At 40.7% G+C, this 14,411-nt stretch overlaps 4 protein-coding genes across 10 annotated transcripts in view; 3 read left to right on the top strand and 1 right to left on the bottom strand.

Moving 5' to 3' along the window:
• The first annotated feature begins 423 nt into the window (after nt 1–423).
• LOC139367999 (nudix (nucleoside diphosphate linked moiety X)-type motif 13) lies at nt 424–4,263 on the top strand. 2 transcript variants are annotated; one of them, XM_071106466.1, is made up of 9 exons: nt 424–536; nt 1,040–1,189; nt 1,302–1,444; nt 1,678–1,785; nt 1,957–2,063; nt 2,181–2,306; nt 2,462–2,573; nt 2,781–2,935; nt 3,505–4,263. In XM_071106466.1, the coding sequence occupies exons 2-9, from the start codon at nt 1,110–1,112 to the stop codon at nt 3,694–3,696; spliced, it is 1,023 nt and encodes a 340-aa protein (XP_070962567.1). In that variant the 5' UTR covers nt 424–536; nt 1,040–1,109; the 3' UTR covers nt 3,697–4,263. The 2 variants fall into 2 exon arrangements, with proteins under 2 accessions (XP_070962567.1, XP_070962566.1); XM_071106465.1 differs by having other exon boundaries at nt 430–536; nt 1,092–1,189.
• A 246-nt stretch (nt 4,264–4,509) lies between these two features.
• Nucleotides 4,510–6,989, bottom strand: LOC139368000 (DnaJ (Hsp40) homolog, subfamily C, member 9). 2 transcript variants are annotated; one of them, XM_071106468.1, is made up of 6 exons: nt 6,680–6,989; nt 5,976–6,167; nt 5,704–5,844; nt 5,237–5,491; nt 4,996–5,079; nt 4,510–4,879 (listed from the first exon to the last, which is right to left on the bottom strand). In XM_071106468.1, the coding sequence occupies exons 2-6, from the start codon at nt 6,147–6,149 to the stop codon at nt 4,769–4,771; spliced, it is 765 nt and encodes a 254-aa protein (XP_070962569.1). In that variant the 5' UTR covers nt 6,150–6,167; nt 6,680–6,989; the 3' UTR covers nt 4,510–4,768. The 2 variants fall into 2 exon arrangements, with proteins under 2 accessions (XP_070962569.1, XP_070962568.1); XM_071106467.1 differs by having other exon boundaries at nt 6,605–6,989.
• Nucleotides 6,984–12,231, top strand: LOC139367998 (gastrula zinc finger protein XlCGF26.1). The gene is made up of 5 exons (XM_071106463.1): nt 6,984–7,382; nt 8,671–8,848; nt 8,970–9,028; nt 9,505–9,607; nt 9,740–12,231. The coding sequence occupies exons 1-5, from the start codon at nt 7,191–7,193 to the stop codon at nt 10,786–10,788; spliced, it is 1,581 nt and encodes a 526-aa protein (XP_070962564.1). The 5' UTR covers nt 6,984–7,190; the 3' UTR covers nt 10,789–12,231.
• A 510-nt stretch (nt 12,232–12,741) lies between these two features.
• LOC139368001 (coiled-coil serine-rich protein 2b) overlaps nt 12,742–14,411 on the top strand; it is a 115,877-nt gene continuing 114,207 nt past the window's right edge. For all 5 annotated transcript variants that reach the window (XM_071106469.1, XM_071106470.1, XM_071106471.1 and 2 more), the window contains exon 1: nt 12,742–13,277. The gene's annotated coding sequence lies outside the window, so the exon portion shown is untranslated. The remainder of the gene's footprint in view (nt 13,278–14,411) is intronic.

A 14,411-nucleotide genomic window follows, 5' to 3' on the forward strand; every position in this document is an offset into this window, starting at 1 on the left:
ATGAAAAATCCTTGAATGAGTAGGTGTGTCAAAACTTTTGACTGGTACTCTATATATTATTATTTAAACATTAAAAAAGTATTATTCTTATCTCAGGTGAAAACCCATATAATTGGGAAGGATCATACAGTCAATGGTAAGCAGGTGAGGAATACTACTGTAGTCCAGGCCTAACTCCAGCTATAACAGCATATTGAAAAATGTGAAGAGACTGGAATGTCAATTGAAAGGAAAAAAAAGTCAAGTGATTAGTTATTTGATCTGGTTTTTCCATCAATGAAATGCAATCAATTGATAGTTAATTATTGCAACACAAAATAATCTTATCCATTGCCATTTTCCAATAAAAAACAACTCAACTACAGATGAATGAGGTCAAATTATATTTGACTCCACTATTACAGAGAAGACATACCCTCTGTCAGTGGCAGAGGTCGCTGCACGCTCTGTCTGTTAACACGTTTAGTCTCTGTGCCTTGACGCAAGTTGTTTTCCCTTTCTATTTTTTTCGTTTGAGGATTTGGACTGCAAGCAAGGTGAATTTAGATTTATTTTGTCTTACGGTATCATGTTTTCAGTTTAGTTTAGCCTAGTAATGGTTTGGCAAGAACTTGTGCCGCTCATAGTAGACATTACGAAACAACCTCCATTTTGAAGTCCTAAAGAGTCGGTACAACGTGTAGGCTACTGTCAGAGTGCACTGTCCTCTACATGCGATTGTTCATGAACATATACGTGAAGGACAACACTCAAATGCAAAGAATATGACTGCAATAACATACTTGTACATACATTGATTGAGATGTGGTTTCACTGCATTTATTTAATTATGTTTAAAACTAAATGTTTCTTACTAGAACTCACCACGATATGGCTTCTTTGGCAGGCTCTGCTCCATTGGAACCAGAGCTCAGTCCCCTGGTTAAGCCAGAACAGCGCTACAAAGACAGTTTCCACTATCATCTACCTTGTGTTTCACCTTGATTCCTTTTAATTTGTTTACATGTAATATTTATTTGTATTGCGTTCATTATTTCAGATGTTCTACACAATACAACTCACCTGGGACCAATTGTTCTCATTGTATGTAGATCTGTGGGACCCTAAACATGCTCCAGCCACTGAGAATTCTCTTCAGACCCAAGTGGATGGTCTCACGGTCCTCCGCCAGCTATGTGTCCAGGATGAGGTCAGTTCAGTTAACTGTCAGATATACCCACCCATTTAATAAACATACTGCAAGTTAGATAACGGTTGAATGGGATTACATTCATGCTAAAGTTATGGCATGTCTGATTTAGGCACTTGAATAAGATAAAGGAGGAGGATGAGGCGTGTCGAGCAGCATTGCAGTCTGGGAATATTTTCCTCTATCACAAACTGGCTCCTCTACTGCGGCGGACTGACAGTGGAATATACCAGCTCCCAGCTCTCCAGACCAAAGGTATTGTATGGCCAGAGGATTAGTGCCATTGAAGCTAGGATTGAGACTAACTGTATATAACAAGGACAGCCCCCTCTCACTTCAGAATCCACTAAATTGAGAGTGACATTATTGCAATGACATAATAGAAATGGGCATTTCTTGACAGGAACAACTTTCAACAGAGATGTACCTGTATATACCAACACAAACATGTAGTATGCATGTCATGGAAATACATTTGTTCCTCTCAGATGTAGAAGAGATTCTCGAAAAGCTTGGAGAGGACAAGGAGATGGTGAAGGAATCCATTCTCATCAACTGCACTGAACAGAACGAAGCACAGTTCTCCTTTGATGTTGGTACGAGAACATCCAGACATGTAATACATTACTTCATGGAACATAGAGTTAGTTGGTACATCAAATTCCCATCTGGAATAATAATCCATCTCGTTCTCCACCTACAGTACATTGTCCTCTGTGTCTCTTGGGTCAGACGACAGGTTGACCGACTGTCTCTCTGTGCTGTAGGGGCGATTGAGCAGGCTGCTGTGGAGGAGCTGTGTAGAGGAACCTTCGTAGACCTGAGGAAAGCCTTCTTCCTACTGAGAGGGTCTGAGGCACCGCTTGTAGCCAGAGTGGGTATTGGAGTCAAGTCTCCAATCTAGTGTTGCACTGTGTTTTTCTAGTATTGTATTATACCGTGTGTCTCTCTGTGTTTGCTATAATACCTGGGTGTATGTTTTGATCATCAGGGGCAGGCTCTCCTTCGCTGGCACCAGACCAATGGCTTCTGCAGCTCCACTGGGCAGCCCACCCAAAGGAACCAGTCTGGCAGTCAGCGTGTGTGTCACAGCAGTGGGATCACTTATTACCCTAAGGTAAGAAACTGGGCTTATCTAGCAATTATAAAAGGTCAATCAGCTATTTAACAGCTCTCATATCACATTGGATTTTCATCATGAAATAGAGTAGTTAGTACATTTCCCCAAGCTGGGTGAAAAGTAGTTCTGTTGTGTCTTTTGTTTTTCTACAGATGTCTCCGGTGGTGATCGTACTGGTGTCTGATGGGAAACGGTGTTTGCTGGGGAGGCAGTCCACTTTTCCACGGGGGATGTACAGTGCACTGGCAGGCTTCTGTGACATTGGTGAGTCTCATGCCGCACATTTCAAACCAATGAGGCATGTGTATTGACTATAACATGTCTATTACATAGGCTACATCCAGTCCTAATATGCTACCCAGATGTAAACAGCCTGAGAGATGTAACTCACTTATCCATAACTGTACTTGTTAAGACTAATATATTACTGTTGGCATAAGCACTGGTATAGGTTCCTGAATGTGTCAACAGGTGAGACCATGGAGGAGGCACTCCGCAGGGAGATAGCTGAGGAGGTGGGGCTGGAGGTAGAGTCTATCCAGTACTCAGGCTCTCAGCACTGGCCCTTTCCACAGAGCTCCTTCATGGTGGCCTGTCACGCCACCGTCAACCCAGACAAGACACACGTCAGTCAATGGCTGCCTCACTATTCTAACTTTCTCTGTGTTCATACATTAATTTGGCTTGAGTGTGAGCAAGACATCTAGACGAAGCCTTCTCCACAGGCCTGGACTAACCAAATCTGGGGCCTAGGTCCAAACATTTTTTGACCTATTTCTGGGTGGCAGAGAGAATATTTTGCAGTTCTAAAGCTAATTTCCTGCAATTCTACACATTTTGCCATGGGCCAGAGATAAAGTGTTGCAATTTTTCTGCAATTCTACACATTTTGTCATGGTTAATGCAGGGTTCATATGTTATTTCAGTTACTCAAACATAAAATCAGGTTGGTAATCCAACCCTGCTTATCCATTGTTGTACATTTAGTGTCCAATAACTGCCAGATCACATTTGTTTTGTTCAATTGTTTTTTGTTCATTTAATTTTTAAGGAAACTGTGAGATTATACTTGTAATAAAAAGCTCTATATAAAGAAAATATTTTCCATGTCAATACAGTGTACATTGAAATAAATAAAATAAGTTGAAAACTGAATTAATTGTACGTTGCTGATCTGAACTGCTTTGCCTAACAGGTCAGTGTGGATAAGGTGGAGTTAGAGGATGCACGGTGGTTCAGCCTAGAGGAAGTCCAAGAGGCGCTGACGATCAAGGCACCACCACGGAACAACAAAGGAGAGCCTACTGTGTTCTGGGTCCCACCAAGCTACGCCATAGCTAACCGGTTGATCCAGGAATGGGCCAATCAACAACACCTCAAATCATAGCAAGATGGGTGGACAACAGAGAGCCTCAAAGCTGCAAATACACCACACACATGATTTTAGAAGACCAGGCAGGAAACACTGTACTGTTTAAGTGCTTGGTAACACACACAGACGGGAATGAAACATACAGGTCAAGAGCAGACATGGGGGGAACTGACAGGAAATACATCTCACTTGAGGAAAACAGTGTTTGACCAGGACATTGTGTTTCAAGAGATACTGTAATACCATCAAAGGGCTTGGCTTATAGCTAACATTTTTTATTCTTATATATATACACTATGTAAAGGACATTTTTGCATACATTTGTGTGATCACTAGGCCTTTATGAAGTTTAAACTGTTGATTTAGTTTAAATACTGTAACTACCTCCACAGTATTGCAATGATTCTCAAAATGATTTACAAAGTGAATGGCTGTAATAAGTATCAGTAGTGTAATAATATCATACTTGTATGTACAGATAACTAATTTAATGAAACCATAAAACCTAAACTGATGTTTTTTTTAAGCCTGATTGGTGTATGTACAGAAACTAACTGAATAAAACCATAAAGCCTAAACATACATATTTTAAGCCTGCTGTTGCCACCAAGAGAGACTGAACATTTTGGACGCTTTTATTTTTTGACTTAAAAACCAAATACATTTAAGTGCAATGTGAAAAATAAAATAATCCTTAAGGGCTATACATAAAACCAATCGGCAACATTACATCACAATGTCTTGATAATGTGTTGTTGCTACATAACCATCTAGGCCACTGGTTACAGAAGCTAGTATGATAAGACTTTCCGTTACCAAGTAAATCGTTTTTATTTTTTTTAAATCTTTGGAAATATACATATGACTTCTTTCATAGTGACACCCCCCCATATATATAGGCACATCCCCTGCCACTCAAATCATCGGACCATGTTTAGGTCCTAAGTGACTTATGAACAGAATATAATCTTTCACTATGACAGAGTGGTCTCAAGAACTGTCTTTGCGCAGGATCAACTTTTAATCATAACATATAATGAAAACAGATGACTGTTAGCAAGAGCGCAGAGGTGAGTTAGAAAAAAAGTCACTTCTTTCCCTTCCTTCCTGAGGAGGAGCTTGGTCTTTTCTTGCAGTACTTTGCCTCCATGTTATCCATAAAATTGTTAAAGCCTGCCTCTTTTGACTTCTGATTTTTCTGAAATAAAAGAAAAGGAGGGGGGGATAAGAGATACATAACCAATGGCAGCTTCGAAAAAAGGTCAGTAATGGTTTTACAGTTACGTTGTACCACGTTGGTCAACTAACTCTCACCTTGATCATGGCCACCAGGCTGTCCTCGCTGTTCAGGCCCATCTCTTTCTGCATCTCCTCTGCCTCTTTACGCTCTTTATCGGCCTGGAAACACAATGACACAAACATTGACAGCTGCAATGGTGACCATACTGATGTTCACCTGTATCAGTTAGCTATGTCTCTGTGATAAGAGCATGAGATAAAACAAACTCAAAATGCACTGAGGAATATATATAGAGTGGTGGATTAGTTCACACACCTTGCGTTTGCGGCTGCTTTTCTTCTTAGCACTCTCGTTGGTGAAAGCCTTGTGAGCCGGCAGCACCTTGGAGTCGATGGCGCACTGGAGGACGGCTCTGATCCGTGGCTCGTCCTCCTGGGTGGCACACAGCACGTTCTCCATGATCATGTCCATGTCGCCCTTGTGCTCCTCATAGACCCGCATCAGATCATGCTTTTCTTCCTCAGAGTCCTTGTAGGACTTCTCAAAGTTCAGGATATCTTGAAGTGTGATCTGCAAAGAGAATGCACAGTCTTGACATAACTGATCATGTCCAGGCCTGGGACTTTCTGAATGTACAGTGTTAATTCATTGTAGCTGAGATTTTAATTTAAGGCTGCAGAATGTGAAAACTGTGCAAGGCGGATGTGAAGACTTTCACTAGGCACTGAATGTATCCATTTGTAACTTGCACTGGGGGAAAAATGCTTAACTTGAAGTCCTACCTTAGGAAACATTGTTCTCCAATATTCTTCCCAGTTACGATCTTGGTCAAGTGAGTCGGACTCCTCGTCTACTATGCCCTGCTCGTCATAAATGGCCCTTTGGTCTTTGTCACTCAAGACTGCATACACCTTCCCTAGAGTCTAGTAACACATCAAGATATCAAACAGGACAGAAACTGATCATCGGACACCTGCTCCTCCCAATATATCAACCAAGGTTTTAAAGGTAAACAAACACATTATTATTTGAATGTAAGTGTTGTCTTGCCTACCTGGAACTTGGCAGTGGCTTGCCCGTCACCTGGTGATCTGTCAGGGTGGACTTGTAGTGAGACTTTATAATAACCACGTCGAACCTCTGCCTCCGATGCATCATTTGTGACACCGATTACATCATAAAGGTTTGACGTCTTGAACAGCTCCTCACATTGATCCAGTAAACCCATGTCTGCTTCCCCTAGCAACTAGGACAAATAAAGAAAAATGCAACATAAAATGTAAACAATGTGTGAGGAATTAACTGGCAGTGATATAGCTAATGTAACTAGCCAACTAACGTTACGCTATCCCCCTTAACGTTACTCTTTCTGGCTCTCTTTCTGCCCAGACAGTAGCGTCTATCTCAAATTCACTTCCCCAAAACAATAACCAAACGCACAAAGTCGGAGCTACAACTACACAAAATCGTCAATAACATGACTGTCAATTTCAATAATTTAGCTTGTCGCTCAACGTTAACTAGCTAGCTAGATTGCGCTACTTAGCGAGCAGCTGATGCTAGCTAGCTAACGTAAATATCTCACTGACACTGGAACTGGCCCCGGCCTCTACCTACAGAAATTGTGGAACTAGCTATTCCGACTGGACATACAAACAAAAATAAGAATGTCTCCCAACTCACGCGTCCTTTGACTGGAGTGAATGACAGGTTATTATTGTGATTGTGTCCGTGTCTTTTGGATAGCAAGCTAGGTACCTTTCTAGCTCCCAATTGTCAACAAGCAAGCAGCTCTCTACAAAATTTGGCGCGGTATTTGCGTCATCGTATAATTCATATGAGCGCCCCAAAGGTTTTCGAAACAGCCTCTTCAAAGATTCTCAATGCCTTTGATTACCAGATGCCCAATGTTTAAATGCCAAAGTAAATAAACGTATGGGGTTTCCTGGAAGGTCAAGTATTAAATAAACAAAATAATCACATTACAGTGTGTTTGAATAAGGTAATGTACAACTTGGTAGCTTTCAAAATATAGTAGCTGTCTCTTTAATAAACTCAACTCACTTCTAAACCGGAAAGAGAAGTTTGGAGTTCACAAAATACTTCCGTGTGAGCACATTCACAAATAAAAGAGTCTCTGTACTCCTAATTAATCAAATATATTGATGTACTAGCTTCACCTGTATGTGGTATTATCTTAATAATTCATAAATGCTAATCTAAAAGAGTGGTCAATTAGCTAAGCTCGTGATAAACACCAACAAACAGAATGTCAAATTTCATCGCGTTGCAGACCCAGTTGGCCTCTGTCATGGAGACCCTTGTTCACGCGGCGGTGGCCGAACTAGGTAAACTTGTAGAGGACAGTTCTGTTTTCGTGTTCAGCCTGGAACTGACCCAGGGGCATAGCGAGGATGAAGAATTATCGGCAAAAGTGCAGACGGAGAGTCAGAATAAGATGGTAAGTCACCACGAGTGAGAGAGGAAAGGCCTAGCAGCTGGCTAGGATACTGAAGCAAGCTAACTAGCTTTTCCCTTAACACAGATCAGTTGTCCAATAGGACATCATGTTTATTAACAGTTACAGGTGGCAGATACCATGGAAAGGGGCATGCATGAATACAATAGCCACCCTCAATCTATTCATTGTATGTTTTGAAATAATACATTGCTTATCACTACAGCATCACTACTCTGGACGGCTCTGACTTAGAATACGTGGACAACTACAAATACCTGGGTGTCTGGTTAGACTGTAAACTATCCTTCCAGACTCACATTAAGCATCTCCAATCCAAAATTAAATCTAGAATCGGCTTCCTATATCGCAACAAAGCATCCTTCACTCATGCTGCCAAACATACCCTCTTAAAACTGACCATCCTACCGATCCTCGACTTCGGTGATGTCATCTATAAAATAGCCTCCAACACTCTACTCAACAAACTGGATGCAGTCTATCACAGTGCCATCCGTTTTGTCACCAAAGCCCAAACACTACCCACCATTGCTACCTGTACGCTCTCGTTGGTTGGCCCTCGCTTCATACTCGTTGCCAAACCCACTGGCTACAGGTTATCTACAAGTCTCTGATAGGTAAAGCCCCGCCTTATCTCAGCTCACTGGTCACCATAGCAGCACCCACTTGTAGCAAGCGCTCCAGCAGGTATATCTCACTGGTCACCCCCAAAGCCAATTCCTCCTTTGGTCGTCTTTCCTTCCAGTTCTCTGCTGCCCATAACTGTAACGAATTGCAAAAATCTCTGAAGCTGGAGACTCACATCTCCCTCACTAGCTTTAAGCACTAGTTGTCAGAGCAGCTTACAGATCACTGCACCTGTACATAGCCCATCTGTAAACAGCCCATCGATCTACCTACCTCATCCCCATACTGGTATTTATTTATTTATTTTGCTCCTTTGCACCCCAGTATCTCTACCTGCACATTCATCTTCTGCCGATCTACCATTCCAGTATTTAATTGCTATATTGTAATTACTTTGCCACCATGGTCTATTTATTTCCTTAACTTACCTCATTTGCACTCCCTGTATATAGACTTTTTGTTTTCTTTTGTTCTACTGTATTATTGACTGTATGTTTTGTTTATTCCATGTGTAACTCTGTGTTGTATGTGTCGAATTGCTACGCTTTATCTTGGCCAGGTCGCAGTTGCAAATGAGAACTTGTTCTCAACTAGCCTACCTGGTTAAATAAAGGTGAAATAAAATAATCTCTTTCATTTACAGACAGACTTTGCCACAATCATGGAGGTACTGGGCAATGAGGCATTGGGTAAAATAATGAAAATTGTGGATGAAACAAAGTTTTTGATGGACTTTGAATCCAAGTCCTTCAAAGGCCATAGAGGAAAAAAAGCCAAACCACAAGCGAGCATCTTGAATATTCTGTCAGTTGGAGGAATGGGTAAGTAACAGATGTTTTTATTTCTTTATCTGTTGCACTACAAGAAGAACTAAAAAGTACTAGCTTCACCTGAAGAAGAAGAACTACCTATTTATGCCTCACTTCTCTTTCATTGGTGCAGCGGAGGAACATTCTTATGGCGGAAGTGGTACATCTGCGGCGCAAACTATTTCAATGGAGGTAAGCTCTTTGCAGATTGCTTCAAGAGTAATGGAATTGTTATCAAATGAAATTTTATTTATCACATGCGCTGAAATACAACAGGTAGACCTTACAGTGAAATGCTTACTTACAAGCCCTTAACCAACAATGCAGTTTGAAGAAAAACACCCCCCCCAAAAGAATAAATAAAAGTAACAACTAATTTAAGAGTAGCAGTAAAATAACAATGGCGAGACTATATACAGGGGGTACCGGTACAGAGTCAATGCGCTGGGGTACCGGTTAGTCGAGGTAATTGGTTAAGAGCCCATAAAACGGCAGCCATCCCCTCCGGTGCCATTATCACAATGTAATAGTTTCTGCAAACACTTTGGCTGGTTTCAATAGGCAAACCATTTAATGTTTGTAGTCTGTGTCCATTCTGTGCCATTTCTATAATATGATCCAATTATGCTCCACATTTTCACACCTAATCAATCTGTTTGTGCTGGTAGTCTGCAGATGTGGAGGAATTGGACACACCAGAATCTCCCCTTGTCTTGGCTGTTTCTGTCAAAGACGAGCATGGGCAAATAGACCTGGGGGCCATTGCAGAGAGTAAGTATAAAGCAAGTACTTGTGTCTTGACAGTGCATAAGATCAGCTCATATCATAGTATTAACTGCCACCTGAGATTATATTTTTTCATGGATATTTTGTTCACGGACATGTTTTATGCATGTCTTACAGGAGCTGCCGATGATGCTTTTGCCGGAAACTCTTCTTCAGAGCACCAGTATGGTATGATTAGCGATGGCCCCCTGGTGAACCCCACAGACATCCTATTGGAGACTTTGTTTGCCCAAAAGAAGCTCTTCATTTGCACAGAGTGTGGGAAAAGTTTCTCCACGCAGAGTAACCTCAAATCCCACCAGCGACTTCACACTGGCGAGAAACCATTTGTGTGCATGTTCTGCAACAAAGCATTTGCCCACAAACAGAGTTGTAATGATCACATCCGCACCCACACTGGTGAGAAGCCCTTCATATGTGGCGTGTGTGGGAAATGCTTCGGCAAGCAGGCGCACCTCAAGACCCATTCGATAATCCACACGGGCGAAAAGCCTTACAGCTGCACTGTGTGTGGCAAGAGCTTCAACCTGGCTCAGAATCTGTCTAGACACCAGCAAATTCACACGGGAGAGAAAATCTTCACCTGTTTACTGTGCGGGAAAGGCTTCACACGCGCTGTAACACTGAAGACCCATCAACTCATTCACACTGGACAAAAGCCCTTCAAGTGTATTCAGTGTGAGAAGAGTTTCCGTCACGCTGTCAATCTGAAGAACCACCAGCGTATTCATACAGGCGTCAGGCCATTTAGTTGTGACTTGTGTGGCAAGACATTCCGTCAATCGGTTAATCTTAAAATACACAAGCGCATCCACACTGGAGAGAGGCCATATATCTGCACAGAATGCGGCAAGACCTTCAGTCAGCAGAGTAGTCTCATGTCTCACGGACGCACCCACTCTAACGAGAGACCTTTCCAGTGTAGCTTCTGCGAGAAAAGATTCAACAATGCCAACAGTCTGAAGTTGCACCAGAGAATCCATACAGGAGAGAAGCCGTACAGCTGTGAAATCTGTGGGAAGACCTTCAGTCAGGGCAGTCATCTCCGAACACACAAGAGGCATGTCCACGCAGGAGGGAAACAGTACATCTGTGATAAATGTGGGAAGAGGTATTCAGACAAACGGAATCTTAAGATGCACAAATGTGTTTATGCCTCAACCTAACATAGTGATGGGCAAACAGTTTAAATCTTTGAGAGGCTTTTGTTGTCGTTTGCGTTGCTGTTAAAGAGAGCCTTGAAGACTGGCACGTTAATCGCTAGGGGAACCCCCTTCAACTTGATTTTAGCCTGGGCAAAAATGTTTTTATTTTTGATTTTTTTAATGAAATAGGATTTGCTGTCAGGAGCTAGGTGTTTTTGTTCCCATTTAAGCAATTATGAAAAGTAAACTAGTGAAACGCAGAAACCAAATATGCCTATGTTGAATAATGTAATGTTAGTGTATACTGTACATAATCATGCAACTTTTATAAGATCAGTTATTTAGCTTAAATAAGCATATAGCTAACATTTTGCAGCCAGAGATGCATTGATATTATTTGGAAAAAGCCTGTAAAACTGAATCTGGAGGTTGGGCTATGAAAAAGCTGTAGGTTTTGTATTATGCTCGGCTGACTTGCCTGTACTTCCACAACATCAGTCAGATTTAATTTGTTTACCACATGTACTTGTTTCTTAAAGACCCAGTGCAGGCTAAATAAAATGTTCCTGTGTTTATATCATATTGTACAATAGCTGATGAAAAAAAAAAAAAAAAATCTGCGTTATTTCCTGATAGTTGCTGGTTGAAAATACAATCTACACATGACCATCTAATCAGCAATTTTGCATGTGTGGGAGTTTTGTGCTTTCCATGGTGACATCAACATGGGGTATTGGTTAATTGACCAATAACAAAGCGTTCCAAACCTCTCTGCCAATAACAGCTAGTTTTCAGTTTTCCCCTCACTCAGACAACTCCTAGCAAAATTATTTCTTGAGTAACTTTTTTTCCTAATAGCAATTTGTCAATTTGATTGAAAATCTATTGTAGTAAGGCACTTAATTGTTGCCCAGAAATGATTTGATATTGATATAAAAAAGTCTGCATTGGGCCTGTTTAAGGTTTGTTTTCTACAGACTATTTTATAGCCTTTTATTATTTTCTATACTTTATGATGTAAATGAGACAAATCAACAGGTATGTAGTGGGAGGGAACAAATTGGTTAAAAAAATATCACATTAAATTACAGGAATGTAATCAATCAAAGACATGCAATGCTGCAATGTTTGGCATTTCACCTGTGTGAACTGTGTTTCAGTTATGGATTCACATTCAAATGGAAACCATACTATGTTGCGTTATTGCTGTCCAAATCACAGCTAATGACATTTGATGAATGAATGGTAAACTCAGTTGAAAAGTTGACATTTGCAGTTGCAGAACTTTTTGAGGCTCATTTTGGTGATTAAAATGGATTTTGGTTTGTTTTCATATTTTCTTTTCCCCTATTTTTTGTATTATTTAAGTATGTGATAACACTGTTAACCTAGACATTAGTCTGGGCTGTTGCAAAGCTGGATATTTGACACGTTCGAATAATAAATCCTTTATTGCTTCCAAAACAATTACTATATTGCATTTCACCGGATGTATAAATGTGAAGCATCCGCTTGGCGTTTCCTCTCACTACCAGCCCAGTGGGAGAAATTGGAACGAGATGGATTTTCTGCACATTTTCTCATCGATTAAACGTTTGATGTCAATACAGTTTTCTGTTTGCAAAACTAAAATATGTTCTGTACAGAGTGAACTAATTTTTGTAGAAATTACCCTTTGCAAAAGATGTTAAAAAAAATAGCGTTGTTTATGAGTGAAAAGGCGAATTTAGTTATTACACACATTCGAATCACAGAGTCGGCTAGAACACACCAATAGGATCTCGCTAGCTCGTGCTTGGTTCTGCCCACTATGACTAATTTGTTCCCATTTGACACGACAAGCTGTGGTCTATCTTGGTTTAGTTAAAAATCTTCCTAGTCAGATTTGTTGCCTCCCACAATGTATCAATGCTAACTGTTTTTGTCTAGCGACAGGTTTAGGAGACCAGTGGCAGTGCGCATGTGGTTGTGGATGATTCAGCGAGAGTCGAGTCCAGTGAGCAGAGCAACTGAGAGCACTTGACAGCGGAGAGCTTAGCAACACTAGCTAGCTACTGAACAAGCGAAACAAACGTTTTTTCGGACAATGAATATTTGACAAGAAATTTGAATGAACAAATGATCACTAGGAGAGAGGCGATGACAAAACCTTGATACTTTGGTGGACCATACATAGCCATACGCCTGGCTGAAGAAAATAAAAACATCTGCTTCAGGGGAAGGTGTTAATGTTACTTGACAACTAGCCAACATGTTTTGGATTTGACTTGCTCAGTCATCAATATGGTGCTTTCATATCAAGCAGTGTTTGTAAGGTCATTTAACTGAACACTTTTTTTAGGTAACTAGCTAGCTAGCCAGGCTACTGCTTGCTTGAATTTGCTAGCTAGCTTACTAGCCAACGTTAGCAATTGGACCTGCACTTGGTATTCAATCAAACCAGCCGATTCAGTCGTCAATTCAGGAATTTGCGGTCGTGCATGTTAATGCATCATCATCTGTTTCAATAGGTAAGTCCGAGTTTGAGCCGCCTATGTGTGTCAGTGGAAGTACTACTGTCTTGTCATTACATTAACGATCCCTTCTCAGGCCTGTTGCAGCAGCTAAGAGACAGCTACAGTATATTGGTATGCCTAACTTACACTACTATGTGTCAGAGATACTGTTAAGCATGTTATAACATTTCAACTTCTAAATGAGCATAATCCCTTGTTTTACTGCTACAAATTACTCTCTGAAACAGCATTCCACGCATACTTCAATTGGAAGTGAGTCCAACTGCAACTTGTAAAAACTGATTTATTGAAGTGTCATGTTTTGGCCTTGTCATTATAAAAGACCCCACAGAGTCTTTAGCAAGTTGGCAACTGTGATTGATTCAGTTGTTCGTGTGGTGGTCATTGGAGGACAGCCGCACTGCACATGAGTGAATGAGATGAACAAAAGCCATTTCTTCTTTTAAAATAACCTTCCATGTGTCAGGGTCTAGGCAGTTTATGTTGGATTTAAGGTATTGATTTGGCTCCATAATTGTAAAGAAAAACACAGGGAACCCTGATTCCCAGTGGTAATCTACACTCTTTCTCTAGCTCGTAATAAAAGTAACCATTACAGAGGCAGAAGGCCTTGCATGAGGTTATGGGGGTCAGTGAGCCACAGAGTACAGGCCAGGGATTACTGCATGCACTGACATAGAGAACAATTATCAGTCAAGCCTGTCCTTGTTTGGTTACTGTATCCTAAATTGTTAGTGGATATTGTCAGTCAATGTTAGGTATGCTGAACATTTTGTGACTCAGGTTTTTGCTCAATGTTATTACAACGTAACTACCATGTTATTATGTCAGAGTTTCTGACAAGCATGCTTGTCATTTGCTTGTTTATTATTTACATTCGCTCTTTACAGTCAGCTATATAATAAACAAGTATTATTTGTTGCATGTGCCAAATACAACAGGTGTAGACTTTACCATGAAATGCTTTCTTACAAACCCTTACCCAACAATGCAGAGTTAAAAAGTAAGAAAAATTTGCACAAATAAAATGCCGTCCTAGCTGTTAAATAATATAGCCACACATTTTCTATCCTCTAAGGTTGAGCTGTATCTAGAATGTTTCGATATTGGGGTTGTGTTCAGAACGGT

This window comes from Oncorhynchus clarkii, chromosome 16 (assembly GCF_045791955.1).
Source record: "Oncorhynchus clarkii lewisi isolate Uvic-CL-2024 chromosome 16, UVic_Ocla_1.0, whole genome shotgun sequence".
NCBI lineage: Eukaryota > Metazoa > Chordata > Actinopteri > Salmoniformes > Salmonidae > Oncorhynchus > Oncorhynchus clarkii.